Source organism: Pygocentrus nattereri, chromosome 26 (assembly GCF_015220715.1).
Source record: "Pygocentrus nattereri isolate fPygNat1 chromosome 26, fPygNat1.pri, whole genome shotgun sequence".
NCBI lineage: Eukaryota > Metazoa > Chordata > Actinopteri > Characiformes > Serrasalmidae > Pygocentrus > Pygocentrus nattereri.
Genome location: NC_051236.1, coordinates 29,421,435 through 29,442,500, shown reverse-complemented (window position 1 = coordinate 29,442,500; position 21,066 = coordinate 29,421,435). Strand labels below are relative to the sequence as shown.

Here is a 21,066-nt window from a genome sequence, read left to right as displayed (position 1 = left end):
TATTTCAGAAACGTTATCACCATTTCACATGGTTGCATGTAGGCACCAGTTCTTCTATGCAGTACGGAACAGCTCTTTTTTTACAGTATTTACTTGTAAAAGCAGCATTATTCTAGCACAGGGGTGTCCAGTCTTATCCACAGAGGAGTCGGTGTGGCTGTGGGTCTTCACTCCAACAACGCAGGAGTTCACCTGATGAAATGTTTGAAGACTGAAACTGATCAAACAAGTAGAATCAGGTGGGCTCCAGCTTGTTTGGAGTAAAACTTGCATCCACACCGGCCTTTGCAGGTAAGATTGGACATTGCTCTAGCGAATTATATCTTTGTTGAGTCATTTACACTAAAGGTTTTTTGGTCTTTACACACTTCTAGTGCAACAGCTGATTGCGTTGATCAAGTCTTGAGAATCGTTTGAATGGAGGAATCGGGTGGCCCTAATTAGATCTTTAATCAGCTCTGCAGGAGCTAAACTCATTAACAGCGAGTAACTGCACACACACTTCTAATGAATGAATTCAGTTAGTTTAAGGTGCCCCATTGCTGACACGGGTGTTCAGTTGTGCAAAAGCACTGTTAACAGAACAGCGCTAGAACAACCGCACATGAACACCTGAGCCTAGAAAGTACACAGATGGGACAAACACAGACATTCTAATGCCGGTGTCCTTGGGTTATTTAGGAAAAGAGATCTCTCAACTAAAATGAACCAGAGTGAAGGAGAGGACAAACACGAGTGTGGCACACCAACCAAACGTTTGTGTTTATTCATATTTGTTTGGGTCTGTCCTGCCAGTATAATTGGGCCGTAAGGTCACTACGCCAAGCGTTGACTAGAGGTGTATGAAGCCCCTCAGCCTTGTGTTTTCTGGAGTGATAAAGCTCCATTGAGTTCCTGTGGGTTGAGATAGAGTGATCCAGAGCTAAGAGTAGAGGCTGTTTCTGCAGCAAATGGGAGAAAATTCCTTATTAACACCCTTGATTTCAGAACAAACTCTGGATCATCTGGTGTCTATGAACCTTTGGACAGAGATATGTCTTTGGATAGGCATGTACATCAATTATTGCTCTGTAAGAAATCTTTCTTATAGATCGATCCAAAGGCACGATTTGGGTTGAAGGGAAGCTTCTGAAGCTCACGTACAGGGACGGCACGTGAGTGTGTGTTTGTAAAAAGGGGAAAGGTCTGTTTGTTTCTCTTCGGAAACGGCTGCGTGGGACTGTGGGAATATCAGATTTTTTTTTCCTAGTTGGCATTTCGGCAAGTGATGTCATTTCCTGTGCCCTGCTCTTGGCCTGTGGCCAAGCGTGCAGAAGAGTGAAATGTGATTCTTGGAGCTGACTGTGTTTAGGTACGTTTGAAGCGACTCAGGAATTGTTTACGTAGTCTCTTAGGCTTTGTTGTTCTTGTTTAGAGTTTCTATATGTGCTTCCGTTCCCCATTTATGACCTACATTCTCAGGACACTGATTTGCTTCTGAATCTGTTACCGTGCTCAAGCACACGCACAGTTGTTGTGGTTTGAGGGCTGTGCTGTTTTGAGGGCTAAGTAGGTAGATTTGATCTCTGTGACAGCACGTATGATTTGATTGGACTAAGATTAGAGATGACACGATACCACTTGTTCTTTTCTTCTACTGAGATTAAACCTTAAGTATTGTTTGACACCTTTTAGTGAGGCCAATATAACCAATCAGAACATAGATCATTTTTCTTATATCAGTATTAAAGGCATAGTAACGGTAGTAGCAATATGACGTCACTAATTGCACTAACAAAAGACTCTGTAAATGATGAAATCTCAGATTTCACCACAGTTTCATTTGATCTGATTTGCGTGTTCTGATGACACAGTCGTATGCAAAAGTTGGGGACCCGTAGTTAAATCACATTTGAATGATTTTGTCGGTGAAAATAAGTTGACACATCCTCTACAGAGAACACACCTCAGCACGTTTTAATGCCCAACTACTGTTTATTTGCTGTGTTTAACATATTGGGACCAAAACAAAATGTGACAGATGGTTTGCAGAAGTAAAGTTTTATGTTTGAAAATAAACCGAGAATTTTAATTCGAAAAAATGAGCACGTTTTATTAAACATTTCAAAGGCAATGCAGATAGATCTCCACCTTCAGATGCATTACGATGCATTCTCATAAGCCTATACGCAGTAAAAAAAGCATAGAGTTTAGACTTATAGGGGTACTGGGGTTGATGATGGAGGAAGAACTGTAACTCGTCTCTTTTGCTTTCAGTTCTGGATCTCCTGAGAGATAATGTGAGAGCGTGTGTGAGGCTGCATCACACACAGGAACCCATTCTCTACACTCTCAGTTTCTCACACTGAGCTAGACATTCAGATGGGTGTCATCTTTTATACACGCGCACACACACACACGTATATACCTTCACACACAAACACACTGGAAAGTTGCATGTCAATGAGCATCTCTCAGTATGAGCTCAGCTGAGCAATAAGCATGGACATGCACACATTCCTGTTTTCCTCTGCCTTTTTTCTTCTTTCTTTTTCTTTTCTTATAGCCTTTAAAACTCATATATGTCAACGACCTCTGTTCTGATTTGCTGTCTTGTGCTGTGCCTCATTCAAAAAGCAGTCCAGGCTGAAACACTCCTTATAACTTCATTATGAGTGGGTGGGGTTAAACGGCTGTAGGCCGAATAGGTGGATGCATGAAAATGAGTTGGTTTTTGGACGTTACAGAAGGAAAGGAAACTAAACTGGCTTGTTGTTTAGTTTCCATATATGGACTGTGTGGCCTGAGGAGTCAACGATAGGCTTGGAAATGTTAACACTGTTTAACAAGTTTCCATAAAGTGAGGAAAATTCATTTTTCTATTATATTGGCCTTGAACAGACTTGCTTATGTGGTTTCTGACACTGTATAACATACAAACACAGACCTACATCACTTGGGTAGAAACAGCATGATTTAGGTGTACAATCTGTATGATGCTAATAAGCTTCCATTACTTGTTAGCTGCATTAACCTCATAGGAAAACTAAAGAAGCGAACGTTGGACTAGTGGTGGGAAATGTGCTCTGATATGTGTGATAAACTACATCACAATTTGCTATTATGGATATTGTCAGAACTTAAAAAAAGTAGCATCTTTCATTACAAAAGTGCATAATTAGTCCCTTTAGTGCAGTACAGTGTGTGAAATCGTTTTGAATATGGCATTACTAATGTTTTTTCGGTTCCTGATCAAACATCGGTCCATCCATCTTTTAAGCTGCTTATCCTAAAAGCGAAACCTAGAAAAAACGTAAATATAGTGATAAGCTTTGTATATCGTTTAAAGGCCTTTAAGTGTCATGAGATTATATTTGTCATATCTTCTACTTCTGCTTCAGACACCAGACATGTCTTGGCCGAATGACTGCATTTGTGGAGGAAAACTGCAATAAGATTCTTGGTCAAACCATCCCTTTAAGTTTAGAGAGTGGGCACAGCACTGACAGTATATATACACTGGAGTCAATTCACTGCTTTCAGTGGCGACCAGGTGCTGTCAATCATGTCACTTCCTGACCGGCCTGTCATGTGGTGGGTGGTGGGAATGCGTGAAACAATTGGTGCATGACACAAATCTAAAGCGTGCCATGCAAATAACCGACTTGTGCGTAAGAGCTGCTCAGCAAATTTTTGTGAACGTGTTGAAGGAGACATAAATCGTCACAACCATTCAGCGCTGCAGTGCACTTTCACCACATATAATGAATTTCAGCTCCTACTTCCTCCACCATTAGCTGTTCATGCACATTATACGGCAGAATTAGAGATGAGACCAACAGAGCAAGACAGCACAGTGAAAATAACGTTTTATAATACTGATCATTATAAAATAAATATATAAATGAATAATTATACTAATTGTAAATAACAAAGTATTGTCATTATTGTAGCACTAGTATTCGTTGTATTATTATTATTAATATTAATAATAAGAAGAATGATGTTCTAAAATGGCTCAGGTGTGACTTCTTCTTTGGACTGAAATCAAAATTGGCCAAACTGAGTGGAAACGATGGGAGAGCTTCTCTCAGATGGTCCTCTCGTGCTTGAGTAGCTCACACTTCTGGTGCCACGCTTTGTAAGGCAAAAGCTGGAGGCTTAGGGCAGAGCTAACTCCGTTAGCTCAGCGGTAAAAGTAATATTGCAAGCGTGTGTGTTTGTGTCTGCTTGCATTCTGCAGGTTACTGTAAAATGTGGCACGTTCAAGTATGAAGAACGTTTAGTGTTTCTGTGGTTTTGGTTTGTCAGTGAGTCTCTCTGAAACAGGTGGATGTAGGTGGCAGCAACTCACTTTCCACTCTTTAGAAACGGAAGTTTAACACACTGTAAAGACATCTGCCGAAACCCCTCCCCCCACAACCAACCCCACCAAACTTATGGAAGTTCCATAAAACCTCCAGACCAGATATGAACCTGCTGTTGGATTTAAGCGTTTTCAGCCTAATCTGTATCTGCTGTATCTGCAGTGTACGGTCGTTATAGTCTATTACCACAGACGGGCATTTCAACACATTTCTCTGAACGCTGTCGACTCTAAACACACTCATAATAGAAGCCAGTCGAAAGAAAGGTGCTTTACCTGCTCACTAATTTCTTTTATGGGTGTGTTTGAGATGTAAATGGAGTGATCCTCAGCTTTAACTGCAGTCAGCACAGGAAATATTTCTTAGGCTTTGTAAAGTGTTAACTTTCTGTTTTAAACCTCAGGCCTAGCCAAATCTCTCTTTGCTGGTATGAAATATATTTTTTTATCATTGTCTGTCTGTCTGTCTGTCTGTCTGTCTGTCTGTCTGTCTGTCTGTCTGTCTGTCTGTCTGTCTGTCTGTCTGTCTCTCTCTTTGTCGATCTTTTTCTCTTCTGTCTCTCTCTCTCTGTCTCTCTCTCTCTCTCTCTCTTTTTCGATCTTTCTCTCTTCTCTCTCTCTCTCTCTCTCTCTCTCTCTCTCTCTCTCTCTCTCTCTCTCTCTCTCTCTCTCTCTCTCTCTCTGTCTCTCTCTCTCTCTCTCTCTCTCTCTCTCTCTCTCTCTCTCTCTCTCTCTCTCTCTCTCTCTCTCTCTCTCTCGACTCAAGAGATAAGTTGGACAGAGTTTGAGAGCAAGAGAGAGAGATAAAAGAGAGCCAGGAGAGAGTTGCAAGATAGATAGATCAGAGAGAGAAGAGAGAGAAACAGAGAGAGAAAAAGGGAGGGAGAGAGATGGCGACAAGAAGAGTGAGAAAATGAAAGGGGGGAGACAGGGAGAGAGAGGTGAGAAACAAGACAGAAAGTGAGAAAGAGAGGTAAGAAAAATACAAATAAATTAATAATAGAGAGAAATGGAGAATGAGCAGAGAGAGAGAGAGAGAGAGAGAGCAAGAGAAAGAGAGATGGAGAGAGACAGAGAGAAGTGAGAGATGGAGTGAGAGGGCAAGAAAGGGGGTGAGAGAGAGGTGAGAGAAATGGTCAGCATAATTTGTGAGAGATGTTGTAACTAGTTTCTTTCTTTCTCTCACTCTCCTTTCTCTCTCTGCCTGTTTCTCCGTCTCTTTTCCCTCTCGCTCCCTTTCACCCTCCTTCTCTTTCTATCTATCCTTGTCTCTTCATCTCTCTCTCTCTCTCTCTGCTCACAGACAGACACTTATGCCTTTTCCAGATGTACTTGGAGAAATGTTCCATTTGTTTCACTAGCTAGTAAAATAAAAATACCATCATGAAATTCATTTATTCGCCATCAGATTGTTTGCATGTGTGCTGCTCCTCATATCCTGCTGTTATTTATCTTAAAGCCTCCTTGTGATGGACAGAGCATTTTCCAGAGAAATCAGCACATCACCTGTATTTCACTCAACAATAGGTTTTGTTTGAAAGGAAATATTATCTTATCTCCCTGATGCTGCTGTTTTTCCACGATAATCCTGAAGAAAATGTTACCTAACCAACTGCAAACCTCTGTGTCATATAGCAGACCATTTTTTTAAAGAAAGTGTCTTTAATCTGCATGCTAATCTGAAGTTTTGCTCCTGATACTCCATGTCTTAAAAACTTCTTTTTTCTCAGTATGGGAACAAACCCTGTGTTTATTGCCCCTGATTTCAGTTCCATTTTGTTTGAGGATTATAAAACAAATGCAGGGCTTCCTTCTATTATTGTAAAAGAAATTGTCTGTATTCTTTTCTTTCCAATACACTTTATTGTCTGTGGACGCTTTTTTCCCTCCCAGCAGTTAAATAAAGAAACAACATCACTGCCCAATAAGGCCCGTAATCTTTTGGCGGTCTTCCAAACTTTTTTTTTTTTTTTTGCCTCGGCTGGTGCTTGTTATTCCCAGCTCCGCTGCGCAGGGGAAAAAGTCAGTTTGAGTGCTCTCAGAGAGAGAGAGAGAGAGAGAGAGAGAGAGAGAGAGAGAGAGAGAGAGAGAGAGAGAGAGAGAGAGAGAGAGAGAAAGAGAGAGAGACAGAGAGAGAGAGAGAGAGAGACACAGAGAGAGACAGAGAGAGAGAGAGAGAGAGAGAGAGAGAGAGAGAGAGAGAGAGAGAAAGAAATAGAGAGAGAAATAGAGAGAGAAAGAGAGAGGCAGAGAGAGAGAGAGAGAGAGAGAGAGGGAAAGAGACAGAGAAAGAAAGAGAGAGAGAGAGAGAGAAAGAGAGAGAGAGAAAGAGAGAGAGAGAGAGAGAAAGAAAGAGAGAGAGAGAGAGAGAGAGAAAGAAAGAGAGAGAGAGAGAGAGAGAAAGAGAGAGAGAGAGAAAGAAAGAGAGAGTGAGAGAGTGAGAGAGTGAGAGAGTGAGAGAGAGACCAGCATTAGAGAAAGAACAGACTATGTTTTCCAGCCTGGAAGAGGAGGAGGGAAGAGAGATGATGTCATATGTGTGACACAGCAGATTTCAACTCATTTCCCAAGTGTAGTCAGTCAGTTAAGACAAGTTTGGTGCCTGAAGTTCCCTTATTTATTTTCTCTGGAGCTTTAAGGCTGAAAAGTTTTGGAAGCTTAAAGTTAACCAATTAGCGTCATGCTAACTGCATGTCTAAACCCTCAGACTGTTTCACGTTAAGTAACAAGGGGTGGTCTTTGCATTAGGCCAGGGGTCTCAAACTCAACCACGAAAGGGGCCGTATTTGAAAAATCTCAACAAGTTGGTGGGCCAGAGAAAAAAATGGTTTATTTATAAGATCGGCAACTGCATTTTAAAATGGTCTGTTATTTGTGATTGTAGCAAATACATCAGCAACTTCAACGCATCCCGCCCCTCAGTCATACTTATAATGGGCTATTCCAAGCTGTTCTGATGATGACACTACTGATTAAAGACACATGGGTATGAAGAAGGCAACTAAAGTAAGAATCTGCATTATGGAGAGACGCTTAATTGTTTTCTGGGCGTCGAGAGGGAAAACTGTCAGAGTGCAGCAGAGAAACGCAAAAACAAAAAAAACGCTTCACTTCCAAAGCTAACTTTATTCTTTCAGTTAGAACAGAGTGCTGCACAGGCTCAGCACAACGCCAGCATTAATGGAACTCCAGTGTTGTCATAACTTCTGCCTTTCCAAATTATCTCACTTTGTTGGCAGGTAATTTGCTTGTTTCAGAATTATTTCTTTAAATAAAGTCTAGAAATAAGTGAAATAGTCTTTTGAGATTCCTACAACGGTCTTAAAATGAGAAATATTAGATTTAGTGACTAGATTTAAGATGATTTAATTTGCCAAGGCATCATTTTTTTGCAGTGTAGGTTCCTGCTTCACTCAGGAGCCTTAAGGTTCTTAAGGGCCTGAAAGTCTGTAAATCCACCCTGGGTTTCATATCATTTTCATATAGAGTCAATATCAGGGAAAACGCATTTTCCTTGTTTGTCAGTTTGATAAAGTTAGCATTACTGCAGTTTCAGAATATACACTGAACAAATTACTGCTCTGCTTTTACTTGATTCACTTGTGTACATCGATTTCTCATAAATAAGATTCAGTACATCAGCACAGTTCCATTAACCACACACCACTAACTCTCCAGTCCAGATGGTTAATACATAGAGACTAAGCTGCTCTTGTCAAATGAATTGTTTTGTGAAGAAAACTTTACAATTATTTCACCCATTCAGCCTATAGCAGTTTAGCTCCGCCCACTCATGCTGAAGTTCTAAGCAGTGTTTCACCCCATTATACTTTTGAATGAGGCGCAATGCAGGACAGTCAATCAAAAACAGATATTCTCTCTCTCTCTCTCTCTCTCTCTCTCTCTCTCTCTCTCTCTCTCTCTCTCTCTCTCTCTCTCTCTCTCTATACACCTCTGTCGCTTTCTCTTTCCCTCTCTACCCCCTCCCTCTGTCTCCCTCTGTCTCTCTCTCTCTCCCTCTTTCTCTCTCTCTCTCCCTCTCTCTCTCTCTCTCTCTCTCTCTCTCTCTCTCTCTCTCTCTCTTTAATGTTTTCCAAATGTGTGTAGCGTGATCAGTGTGGTGGTTGTTTTGTGTGTGTGTGTGTGTGTGTGTGTGTGTGTGTGTGTGTGTGTGTGTGTGTGTGTGTATCTGAGTGGTTTCAATGTGTGGTGAACTGAGAGAGGCTGACCTGTGGGAAAACTCTACCAAACAATCTCAGGAGAGAGATCACCTCCTAACGGAAAACAACTGCTTGTCTTCGTGTGTGTGTGTGTGTGTGTGTGTGTGTGTGTGTGTGTGTGTGTATCTGAGTAAGCACAAAGGAGAAAGTGTTTTGAATGAGAATCATTGCAGTGGACGTGGAGGAATGTTTGTACTGAAAGGGGTCAGTGTTTATCAAAAGGTCATCACTTTTTCTTCACTTCTTTTCTTTTCTTTTCCCCTGTGGTCAGACCTTCAGAGTAAAGTGGCCGGTTGTGTGTTTAGTGCTAGATCTACATCACAGTGTGTTAAATAAGTGTTTCGTACCTGCCTGTGTGCAAGTCTTTTGATTGTCATTACTCAGTTAAATGACCTTTTTTTTAGAAATGAATTGTACTGTTTAATAATAAAGCAGTAGATTGGGAGAGGGAGCATATGTAATGGTTTATAATATCTTACAGTAGATTATTACCCTTTATTTAGATTATGTAGATAGATCATATGTAGATCATATGTTGATGAGCCCACACAACCTTTTTTGAAATGTTTTGTGTAGTAAAGAAAAACAGAAAAGAGGCCTAAATGTTGCTTCTAATACATGTTGTAATCGAGGTATTTTCACCCAAAGAAGTAGTTTCAGTGGCTTAAAGTAAAGCAAAATATGGTTGTTACTTAGCAACCGATGGTCAGGGGAATAATACAGGGATGGTGTTATCAGATACAACAACATGTGTGGAACTTTTTCAGCCAATCAGATTGCATGCTCAGAACTAACTACAAATATTTGGTTAACATTTATATAAATATAAATTTTACTTTAAACTTACTTACTTTTACTTAAACTTTAATTAAACCCTGCTGCATAACATTGTAGCATGTCATTGACATAACATCAGCATATGCCATAAGCTTGTCATGGCAGATGTCAAATGCTGTTGTAAGTTGTCATGATGGATGTCCGTGAATATAACAACATCAGTCTGCTTATGTCACGTGCCGAATTTGCTGTGTGTATCATACTCAGCCATCACAACATCACACATTATGGTATCTGACATGACAATTACTAGTAATGGTAAACCCTAAAATAGGGGGGGCACTCTGAAAAAAGGTTAAGGACCCCTGATCTATATAAATGAAGAAGCGCTTTCATCATTCTTCTCTAATACTTGGTTACTTGTCCCCTTGCCTCAATAACAGCATCAGTGCTGTGAGGTAAGGATGACACCCGTCTCTTGAGATCAATTCCAGCCCTCTCTTTCAAAGACTGAGGGCACATTTCATGTCGGACTCTCCCAGTGTTCCATCATGTCTGTTGAAATAAGTCACATACGGACACCCTGCAGTTCTCATGCTGGAATGTGGGAGTGTCAACATTGTGCTCTGCTCAGACATGAAGCACAAAGTTAAAGTAGAAGAGTGGCCTGGAATCCTTACCTGACAGATTCGGTGCTGTAACTAAGACAAAGGGAGGCATAATAAAGTACTAGAAAAGAATGCATGTAAATATATGAACATAGTCTTTTGCACATCATCTATAGAGACCAGCAGCTCTCACAAATTAGAGAATCCATGCTTTAGAGTTTCTTTGCCAAGAGTAGTTTTCTCAAGTGCCAAGTTACTGCTCATATACATTTGAACAACAACCACAAGTCATCATCTGAGCATCATGACTCACAGTTGCCTGGATGCTCATTGTGTGCATGTGTGTGCTTAAGTGTTCTCTCTTACGGTAATTCAGCCTGGCTCAGGTTTTGGCTGTGTTCTCCACAGCAGAGGCCAACACTTTCCTTCAGAAAGCTGCTTCTTCTCAAAAAGCCTTATTGGCATCATCATAGAAAATATCTATCTCTCTATCTCTCTATCTCTCTATCTCTCTATCTCTCTATCTCTCTATCTCTCTATACAAATAATTCTTACTCTGTGGTGGTCCGGTGAGGGTCCTTGATTATTGAATAACTTAGTAAATAGGGGGTTCACAAACAATGTGGAGAAAAAGATGGACTACACTATGTGATTGTAGAACTATAAGGTGCTCCTATATGGTAAATGGAGCTGATAAAATGGATAATGAGTGTAGAAACAAGGAGGTGGTGTTAATGACATGGCTGGTTGGTATATGTCCAAAAAAAAAAAAAAAAAAAAAACAACAGGGATGCCAGGTTTCATCCTGACGGCGATGATTTGATAAGTAGTTATTGACGTGCACTTTTTGTAACTAACTGTCATTAAGTATGTAACATGTATCACATTTCATTATTCCAGTAAAACAGCTATACTGACTTGCACTAGTAAGGGATAACGTTGGTGAATAGCAGAGCCGTGGACACCTTTGGTACTTTGTCCTTAATTGGCGTTGCGTAACAGAAGAGCTTAATCTGTGTTCCATTCTCCGTTATCCCCAGGCCTTTACTCTAGGCTTCAAGGTTCCGTCTCAGAGACGCCCTGAGAGCCTGTCTTGGGTTTACTGAGCATGCCCAATGCCCTTAATACCCCGTCTTGTCTCTGTGGTAACAACTCCTGTGACCCTGCTCTAACTACAGTCTTGAGAGGAGCATGCTGTCTTGTGAAGTTTTTTTTTTCTCTCAGAGTGATTAGGAGAGGGTAAATCCAGCCATGTAAGGAAAGAGCGAGCAATGAAGTGACAGCAGAGGCTATAGAGGAGGACAGATGGGTTGCCAGATCCTCTCTAATGAACAGGGAGTGTAGTAAGCGGGTGGGAGACTCCTGCCCCCCCCCCCTGCTTCTTCATCTCTTCTCTTCTCCACTCCGACTCTTTACATCGCTCTCATTGCATAATGGACAGGACTTATCAATTAATGACGTGGGAGTACCAACAGGAAAAACACTGCTTTGTGCTTGTGCTTGTAGAGCACCATCACTAAGGTCTACTATCTTATCACTGGTCCAGATAACCCACATGCGGGCTTTTCTGTTCTCCTCCATCCAATTTGGAGTTGAAATGACTTCACAGAGTTTTCTCTACAGCGTCCGTGTGCATTCCAGTGATAAGCGCTGAACTGGGCCGCAGTACCTGCATATACTGAATTAGTGTCGTTACACGTAAAGTCATGGTTCAACAGAGAAATCTCGGATTCACCCTTACTCCAAAAAATGAATGCTTGCTTCAAATGGGTGCATTGGTTTCACACGAACGAATAGTACATCAACACAGTTATGGTCATTCCTTTTACCTGCTCTTACCTTTTGGCAAGAATTTTTGATGTACCGTGTTTTATTTGTGTGGAACTGATATAAAATTTGAATCGAGCAAATTCAAAGCAATGTTTAGTGCATAGTCAATCAGCTATGAAGTTTGGTGTTGTCCACTTTGTTTAGTTGCTTCTAGAAGCTCCCTGAATGCCTAAATCATCACACACTTGCCTCAAAGTAACCATGCTGGGTAATCTGAAATAGACTTGTACGTATAGAAACAGACGTTATACAGTGTCAGATACAAAGCAAGTCTATTTGAGATTACCTAATAGAGTTTTTGGCAAATGTACAATGGTTTAGGCGTGCAGTTAGCATGATGCTAATTGCTATACACAAACGTCTACTGCTTGCTAGCAAAATTAGCCTCATGGCTGCAGTCCAAAACTAATGAAGCAGTCTTCAGTAACCAAACATCTCTGCTAAAAGACTAAACACTGGAAAATATGCTGCTTTAACTTTACTAGATTCCAATGTGTACATAGGTTCTACGTGTATAATATACACCACATCAAGGAACGGCATTAAATTAGCACAATGCTAATAGGTGCTTCCATGAGCTTGCACCACTTGTAAGCTGTATTTGCTTCAAACACCGAACATGTCTTATTTGAATATTGTGTACATTTTTTTTTGTCCAACTATTCCTTTAAATCCTCACCTATGCGGTGTGAAATGCTGGGAATTATCAGGCTTTTCCTGGAAATATGATTTTTGCCTAGAATGAGTGAAAAAACAGAGGAGACTCTGGCTTCTTATCCTTTGAGTGAGAGCAATCTTTGAAGCGAGTATGTTTCTTAAGGCTTTACATCTTTTTCTGGTTGTGTTTTAGGTCCGCTGTCCCGCAGCCCATGTGAATTGTTGCCGGTGGGTGCCAGCCACCCTGTCCAGGCCTTCCTGAAGAGTTTTACGGCCCAGTCTGGCTGCGCAAGCAGAGGAACCACCAGCCTCCCTCAGGAGGTGCACATCATCAACCTGCGTAGCAGCAGCCCTGAAGGAACAGGAGAGAGACCTGCAGAGGTAAGACTGTGTCCGCTGGTAGGGCATGAACTCATTGGTCCGTTTATTAGAAACACCTCATTTGTAATGCCACCTTGCTGCTGTAAAGACTGTAGCTCATCTGTTGATACACAGTTTGCACTGACCAGCCCTTAGTCAGTGGTCAGTTTCTGGTCACAGAGCCATGGCTGAATATTTTCGGGTGGTACAAAAACCATAGAGGCACTGCTGTACCTGATACACATGATAATAATGGTCCACCGTCCAACTAAGGTCCTCTGGTCAGACAAATTGTTCTGTCATTTTGGACCATTTCTGTTGTGTTTTCAAATTGCAGAGGTAGTGTGCGCTGTAGAGTGCTGCAGAATGGACTTGTTCAGCATTAACGTACTGTGATGGAGTGGACTGAAAACATTTTCTGGGCACTGCAGGCTGGGCGTGTTGTTACAAGATGTTAGTCGGGTTGTAAGTGGAAAGGGATGTTGTAGAAACAGCGTGTTGCCTCTCCAGTGAGGTGACGTGTGTGTGAGGGGGGTGAACCTGCTGTGACTATCAGATTAATTGATGTTGTAATCTCTGGACGCCCTTTCTGGCCCAACGCCACACTGACTCGAACACATTTCTGAAGAAACAGCATCGTTTTTGTGTTTACTTTATCTTTGTTCAGCGAGGTGTGCAATTGGAGCTGAGACACGCTCCCTCACTCACCCACATACACACAGCGCTGCTGGGGTGATCCCTGGTGGCTCGGTTGTCTGGCGGTCCTCAATTCTATTAGTGAGCAATGAGCTTGGGGAGGGAAAAAGTATAGGGTGAAAAAAAAGAGACAGTCCATCAACTTTTCAGTCTGCACACGTCCCAAGAAAAACAGCAGTGGGCCCCAAGTGAGAGGGGGGCTAGGGCTTCGGTGGTTTTGTCAAGTAAGGAGAAAGAGAGAAGACAAAAAGAGAGAGGTAGTGAGGGGAAAGATAAAAAAAGAGGCAGCGGAAAGAAGTAGAGTATATCTTGGCTAAATTGCTGCAGTTGTTAAGCGTTATCAGCCATGCGGATCGAGGAGAGTTTTTATGCGCTTTAGCCCTGTGGTTCCAGCACTATTGAAATACAATATCAATCCCTGTCCACAAGCACAATCACGGTTATAACATGGCCTTTATGCTTCTGACCAGGGAGCTTTCTGCAATAGTGGACACAAACTGCGCAGAGCTAAAAGCTTTAGTTTCATCATAGCCAGAACCATCAACCTGCAGGCCCCTCCAAATCATCTTTTCCAATCTTTTTCTCCTATTTAATAAGTATTAGTATGTCATACAATGTCACAAACAAAGATTAGTTAACAGCTTCACATGGATTTAGACATTTGTGTGATGGAAGCAAGTAGTTAGCACGATGCAGGTCCTTTGGTCCAGGCTGAAGCTGAAAATAATGTTGCATTTTAGTTCTGGTTTACTTAGCATTTACACGGACATATTTGACATTGGCATTTGTTTACATGTTTTTGTTCAATCTAATAAGTGATTGGGACACGTTTATGATGTACACTAACTGTACAGTAACAGTAAATGTACAATATTCTGTCTGACTGCTATTCTTTGGCCCAGCTGAGCTCATGGGTGTTGTGTTGTGTTTATCTGTCTTGTAGTATTCTAAAGCAGGGATTAGAGGTGGGATATATGGCGGAAATATAGTATCAGGATACTTTAAGAAGTTATCATAATACACGGTATGCGTCATATTTTTTTAGACATTTGATAAGTTGAGAAACAGAATAAAAAAACCAAACAAACGAAGAATTCAACGCTTTGTATTCACCATTTCTCATTCAGTGCAGCACTAAATCCAAATAAACATGACTAATGCTGACTTTGTAACATGCAAACATGCAGTTGGGAAGTGTTTTTAGTCCTGTGGATACCCACGTAATCCTCAGAAAAGCGTTGTGACACACAATGTGATGTAATTTATCACAATAATTTGCTGTCATTTTGCCCAGTTCTAGCAGGTCCTGGAGGCCTGTATCCAGCACAATTTGGTAACTGCTCTTTTTAAAAAACACACCTATTAAACCTGCTTTATGTTGAATTAGGTGTGTTTGAGGACCAGCATCCTGCACACCAAACTGAATGCCAAACTGGAATTGTTGTAGTGCAACAGGACGCAAAAGGTTGTACATTGCTGGGGTTTTAGCGAATGGCAGTCTTCTCACATTTTCTAATGACCTGCACTAACAGAGCATTTATATCAGGGTTCATTTTAATCTACCCAAACCTGCCATGCGTGAAGCTGCCCTAATGAAACTAATTTTGGACACTGAACATACCTTGCCTACATTTGGAGTACAGGGAATTTTTTATAAGTTTGAAAGATTTCACTTAAATATTCATTTAATACTACTTTAAAGTGGCAAGGAAGCATTTGGCCCAGATAAATTTGCGGAAGAGAGATCACATTGTTGCTGGAGGCTCCGGCACATGAAACAAACGTACAGAGAATGATATCTTAGATAGAGATGCAGCTGGGATGAGGGTGGGAGAAAAACCCAGTCATCAGATTGCTTTGTCTGAGCCTTATCAAGCAAGTGGGGTATTAAAGTGTTTTTTAAACAAAAAAAGGGCTTTCCAGTCAAAAGTGTGCTTTTCAGCAGGTCAGTACAATTTTGTTATACACTGGTACTTTCACTCAGCACTGTGATCAAGCAAGCAGGTTCATAATATGTTTATCGAATAAAAAGGGCTTGCGGGGCAAAAGTTTTTGCTTAGAAGGTCAGTATTTGAGACCATATTTCCATTAGTCACTATGTGAAGGGTTGTGATGGACTCCCATTAGTCAAGTCAAATTAAGTTTACTATCATATGTATTCAGAATACTGTGAACTTTATATCCAAGCACAGTGGAATTATTGTAGTACAGCTTTGACTCCTGCAGACAACATGAAGTGCGTAGGAAGGGAAGAAAAACGAGAGTTGTGGTGGGGTATTGCATGTACTAGGGCAGTAAAACAGAAAAGGCAGGCAGGATAGAGTGAAATGGAAATTGCAGGGATAAACAGCTCAAATAGACACTGCAATAGATTATACATTGCACAATATAATACAATATGATGTAATATGACACTATTTTATACTATAATTTAGTGTTATGTATTCCTAAGTGGTATGTCAGGCTGTTTTGGGGTAGGGCCTATCAAATAGCATTACTCACACTCTTTGCTTAGCCTGTGCCATGAGTCATTGGTCCCTCCTTCTAGATATGCTTCATCAGGCCTTTGGGTAAGTCCAAGGCTCTGGGCCAGCGATGTGTGAAAAACATGTTTGGACTAAACACTGGCTCCAGGAGTGTAGATTCTCAACACCCCACTGATCTCTGCCTATGCCAGATACAAGACTGTTTTTTTTTCTTTTTTAAACCCATGATGTGATTAGTCTTGAGTTTTTGTTGGCCATTGAAGGAATTTGCTTTACTCCCCCTGCGATGCCATTGTGGTGTATTTGTATTTGTAGCTTGGCAACAGCTCTACAGTTTTCCCTGCTTGTGTACTGCAAGGCCTGCAAATAACTGAGTAATTGAGGCAAACAGTTGAACGAAGGCCAACACGAGGTTTACTTAGTGCATATCTAAGGAGGCATATTGGAGTTTAAACTGCAGTCCATCTCTTTTCTTTACTCTACTGCCTGTTTGCCTAGCTTTATTTGAGCAAGGAAAGGAAATAGAGGGGAAACCTGGCATTTTGAAACACTTCACAGACACGTTTTGTGCTTCAATAACACGTGACAGCTGTCGTGGTGCTGAGTACAAAGACAGAACACAAATCCCTCACCTGATATTAGGCCAATTCAAAACATGTGTTTTCCATATAGGGCTCTGTTACCGTTATGCCATTGTTTTGTACCTAGATGTAGTGTCCTCTGGGGACTTTTCAAAAGCCAGTTTTTGTCCTCCTCACTTTCAAAGCTAGCTAAATTCCACTCTTGCTGCCCAACTCTAAAAATCTTGGTGACAGGAATTATGGGTTATATGCCTGATAAACAATCATCAGATTTTTGTTCTAAACACATGATCAGCAATCAACCAGTTGAATATTTTGATTTTGGCTGATCTGTATTGCAATTTTTTTACATAAATAGCTGCATTGATGCTGCTCCTACACTAACATGTTAAAAAGCATAACTAGGCATGACCCACTACGCTAAATAGCCAGGCGCCTCTTATTGTTTGATTTAGCACTGTATATGTTTATATTATTTAAGTAAGCAACTTTTTTTTACATATTTAAAGTACAGATTAAAAAGCAAATGATAGTATATATTACAATTACCTAACAGACTAAAAGTGCTGGAAACACGATTTCATGTTTTCATATTTCATAATGCCATTGGTCAATTTGTTTGTAAAGCAGTTGGATTCGGAATTCACCATAGAAGTTGCTGCATTCCTAACCGATTAATCAATCCAACGATCTGACTGATAAAATCTGAAGTTGACTACGCCACTGATATATGTATATCTTTATGCTGCAGCCATTTCCACGGTTATACTGAACATCGGAAGCGTCGGAGCATCGGAATGCTATACCTGTTTCCATGTTCGCACAAGGAGTAACAAGTTTTAGAAGACGCACACAATGAATTCCAGCACACGGAAGAATGAAATTGAAAATATTAAGACTGCTAAGGTGGAAAAACTTGTAATTTGGTGAGACTGTGATCCATCCTCTCAGCGCTAACTTCAGCAGTGTTACAGTTGAATAGCTGTCAACAATAACGTGAGAGTGAAAAAAATCCCAGTGCATAACTTGGTAAACTTCATAATATCACCCCAACTAAAACTAAAGCTAGGCCCTTTGTATTGTAGGAAAAAGCATGCATCATAGTTGAGGGACCCGTTAGGAAGCAGATTATGGTGTGCTCCTCCTAAGCCCCAATCTGAAGTGAGTTTTGTCTACACACATGGACAGATAAGGCCGTTCCACTCAGCGCATTCCAAGCCTCAGGTATTTGTTAGATTCTGATATCTCCAGGCCAATTATTGTGCTTTCTGATTGAGGGAGAGATTGGGAATGCACAGAACAAAAGGCTTAGGACGACCTTTGGCGTACACACATCCGCAGCGGAGATCTTTGTGATCTAAAGGCCAGCACGTAATCATGACCACACGTTTGAAACCAGCAGAGGCCCCCTCATGCTTACACACACACACACACACACACACACACGCGTGCACACACACTACAGCCAAAAGAATGGAAGCAAAATAAGCAAACCAGAAAGTTAAACCAGAGGTTTGTTCCAGAGTATTCCATTAGTTTACATTGCTGTACTTTTACATGCAATCTTCTGGCTAGTCCCAAATGGCAGTCATTAAGCCCTGCAGTCCTCCTCAGTCCACACTTTGGTGAAGCCAACAATGTGCAGAAATCTCAGTGGTGCTTGGTTTAAACAGGTGCATCTGTGATAGACTCATGCAATGTGTCTGATTGCATCTTCAGTATCATCTGGATGAGGGAGTCAAGTGGATCAGATTAAAGCAGTAATAAAACTGCAGGAGAATCTCCAGGAACTAAACTCAGTAGTTGCCATTTACTGCACTTGTTAAGGAACTCGCCTGTTCTAGCTTCTTAAGCATTTGTTGAAATGAAAAATTCACTGTTGCTTCCAAACTTTTGGCCTGTTACACCTCTCCACACACCACACATGCACACACCATCTCTGAAGCTGTTTTAATCTAGATGGGTGACGTTATTTCCAAGTCTTCCAGCCATTTTTCTCTCTTTAAGGTCCTTTGTGGTTGGGTGTTTCCTTTTCAAATCATGACTCCAATTACTTTTCGGCAGATTCTGCTTGGGAGGCTCACACTCTAAAACTGCACACAATAGTGTCCCAGAGGAGGCTGGTGACCTCTGTTCATGACTAAATGCTGGGGTCAGTCGGCTTGCACAATTCTCAAAAGGTGCAAATTGTGTTCATTTGGTTTGTCACTTCAGCTTGAGTTCATGTTATCATTCTTTGTCATTTTCCACAGTGTTGGAAAAAAAAAAGCATTGTCTTGCTAAACGGACGGATCATGAGGGATGTTTTCCTTCCTCTGGGGGCTGATGACTTAGGTCATGCTCAGATGTCATGCGAAACTGTTTGTCCTTGATATGTTTGGCATTAATTGTGTGGCCCCCCACTCCCCATATGGACTGTTTGCTTTGGGGGATGTCCAAACCTTCTCCATTCCTCGTGTGCTGTTTTCTTACTGTGTGGAGCGTTTGCTGGCATTCTTTTCTCAGCTAATGAAGGAGTGCTGGGTAAGCATATGGCTAGAACTCTCTGCATCAGTTGTTTTAAAGACATTTTCTGCGTTGGTGAAATTCAACTCTGTCCTGACGCCTAGCTCATGTCTCTGAGGCCTTGCTTACCCGTGTGGTCTCTGGCTGGATGATCGAAGAGGAATAAATCAGCCCGTCCATGCAATACGTTTAGGCAGTGTTGGGGCTGGAGCAGGGCTGAGGGTAGCTTTAATTGGGCCTGAAATTTTGAACTGAACTCAAATATAGCTCAAGAATATTCTCTGCTTGAGTGTGACAACAGCTCACAGAAGTTTAGAATCCATATCTGATTGTAGCCTGACAAAATTCTGTATGAAACTACCTACAGTGTGACAAATTTCTGTCTAAATCTGAATGTAGCCTGAAAAAATTGTCTGAATCCTACTGCAGTGTGACCGATTCTGTCTGACTGTTGCGTAACAAAATTCTGAATTCCGTCTGAATCGAACTGGAGCCTGACAAATTTCTGTCTGCCTCCAACTGCTGCCTAACAGAACTTTGTCTGAACTTGTAGTTTGTCTGAATCCCACTGTAGCCTAAAAATATTGTCCTATTCTGACTCTAGTGTGACAAAATTCTGAGTTTGATTGTAGCGTGACAAAATTCAGACTGAATGAAGCAAAATATGTCTGGACTTGACTCTAGCATGACACAATTTTGAGTCTGACTGTAGCGCAATAAATTTTTAGGTTTGACTGTAGGCCTGGGTTTGGTTGAAGCTTGACAAAGTTCTTAGTCTGAATGTAGCCTGTCAAGAACTCTGCCTGAATCCAGCTGTAGCTTCGCAAAATTTTGTTTGATCCTGACTGTAGCCTGAAAAAAATCTATCCCACAAACCCACAGTTTCACTCTAATCTGCTTACAAAGATTGTGTTTGCTCTGTAGAAAAAAGTAATAAGGTAGGCAGAAAAAACTAAAGTGGGTATAGGCGGATATTAATAATTGGGTCCCATCAAGTTCAGACCAATTTCTACCACAAACTCTATCACACAGCTACAGAAGGCCAGAGTTGATAGAGGTGGGTGGAGATCAATTGTGTCCATGACGCAGTTCTCAGATAGAGATAAACCCCGAGGACATTTGGTAAAATAACCACAAGGCCTTGACGTTTACACTGCCCACCTGAGTAACGGGCACAGATGTGGCCATCTGGACTCACACAGGCTTAAAACACGCACTACACTTTCACACAGATGATCTCATACACACATGTACACATACACACACTGTCCTTCACCCCTCTCCAGTGTGCCGCCTGTGCCAGGTCAGGTTTCATGTGTCCAGGCGCCACTGGACTTCAGCTGCAGATGAATCAGATCCTTCAAGACATAAACAGTTCAGTGAGACCCTGATTTACTGCCTCCGAACACAAGGCCAAAAGCTTAGAGCACCCTATAGGGTTACAGCCAATCTCCAGGGGCTGTCCCGCTCCCTAATGTGGTCTGGGCCATGACCAGACAGGCCATGAGCCGCAGAGTTGACCAACAGTAACCGTGGCAACTAAAGAGCAAAGACAAGAGTGTTCGTTTAATTTAACTGCTTATTTTCATGACAGCTTGTTTCTGAATGCAGTTTGTGTCAAAGGTTTGGACACAACTGATTGAAAAAGATAAAATTGATGCTTGAACTTCAAAGCAAAGGGGTGCTACATAAGAAGAAGAATGATGTTTAGTTTTTTTGGTCATGACAGATCCATAGGTGTCATTGCAGGGTTTGATGTCTTTGACTTTACTGTAAAATGCAGTAAACATGTGTAAAACCCTCCTGTGAGTAAGTCTGTGCAAACCTTTGACTGGGACTGTATACAGTGTGGTGGTTTGTTGAGGTAACGCTCTCAAATTGTATTTTATTGTCTTGTGGATTACCAGTATAAAGTACATGTTTTGACTTATGATAGCGTGTAATAAAGGATTCAACCATGACTGGTGTCTTTAGTCATGGAGCCTTTAGTGGTTTTGTAGT

At 41.3% G+C, this 21,066-nt stretch overlaps 1 protein-coding gene across 2 annotated transcripts in view; it reads left to right on the top strand.

The window, feature by feature from the left end:
• tgfbr3 (transforming growth factor, beta receptor III) overlaps positions 1–21,066 on the top strand; it is a 155,806-nt gene that overhangs the window by 41,455 nt on the left and 93,285 nt on the right. For both annotated transcript variants that reach the window (XM_037534984.1, XM_017715571.2), the window contains exon 3: positions 12,631–12,818. In XM_037534984.1, coding sequence (XP_037390881.1) covers positions 12,631–12,818 — 188 coding nt within the window. The remainder of the gene's footprint in view (positions 1–12,630; positions 12,819–21,066) is intronic.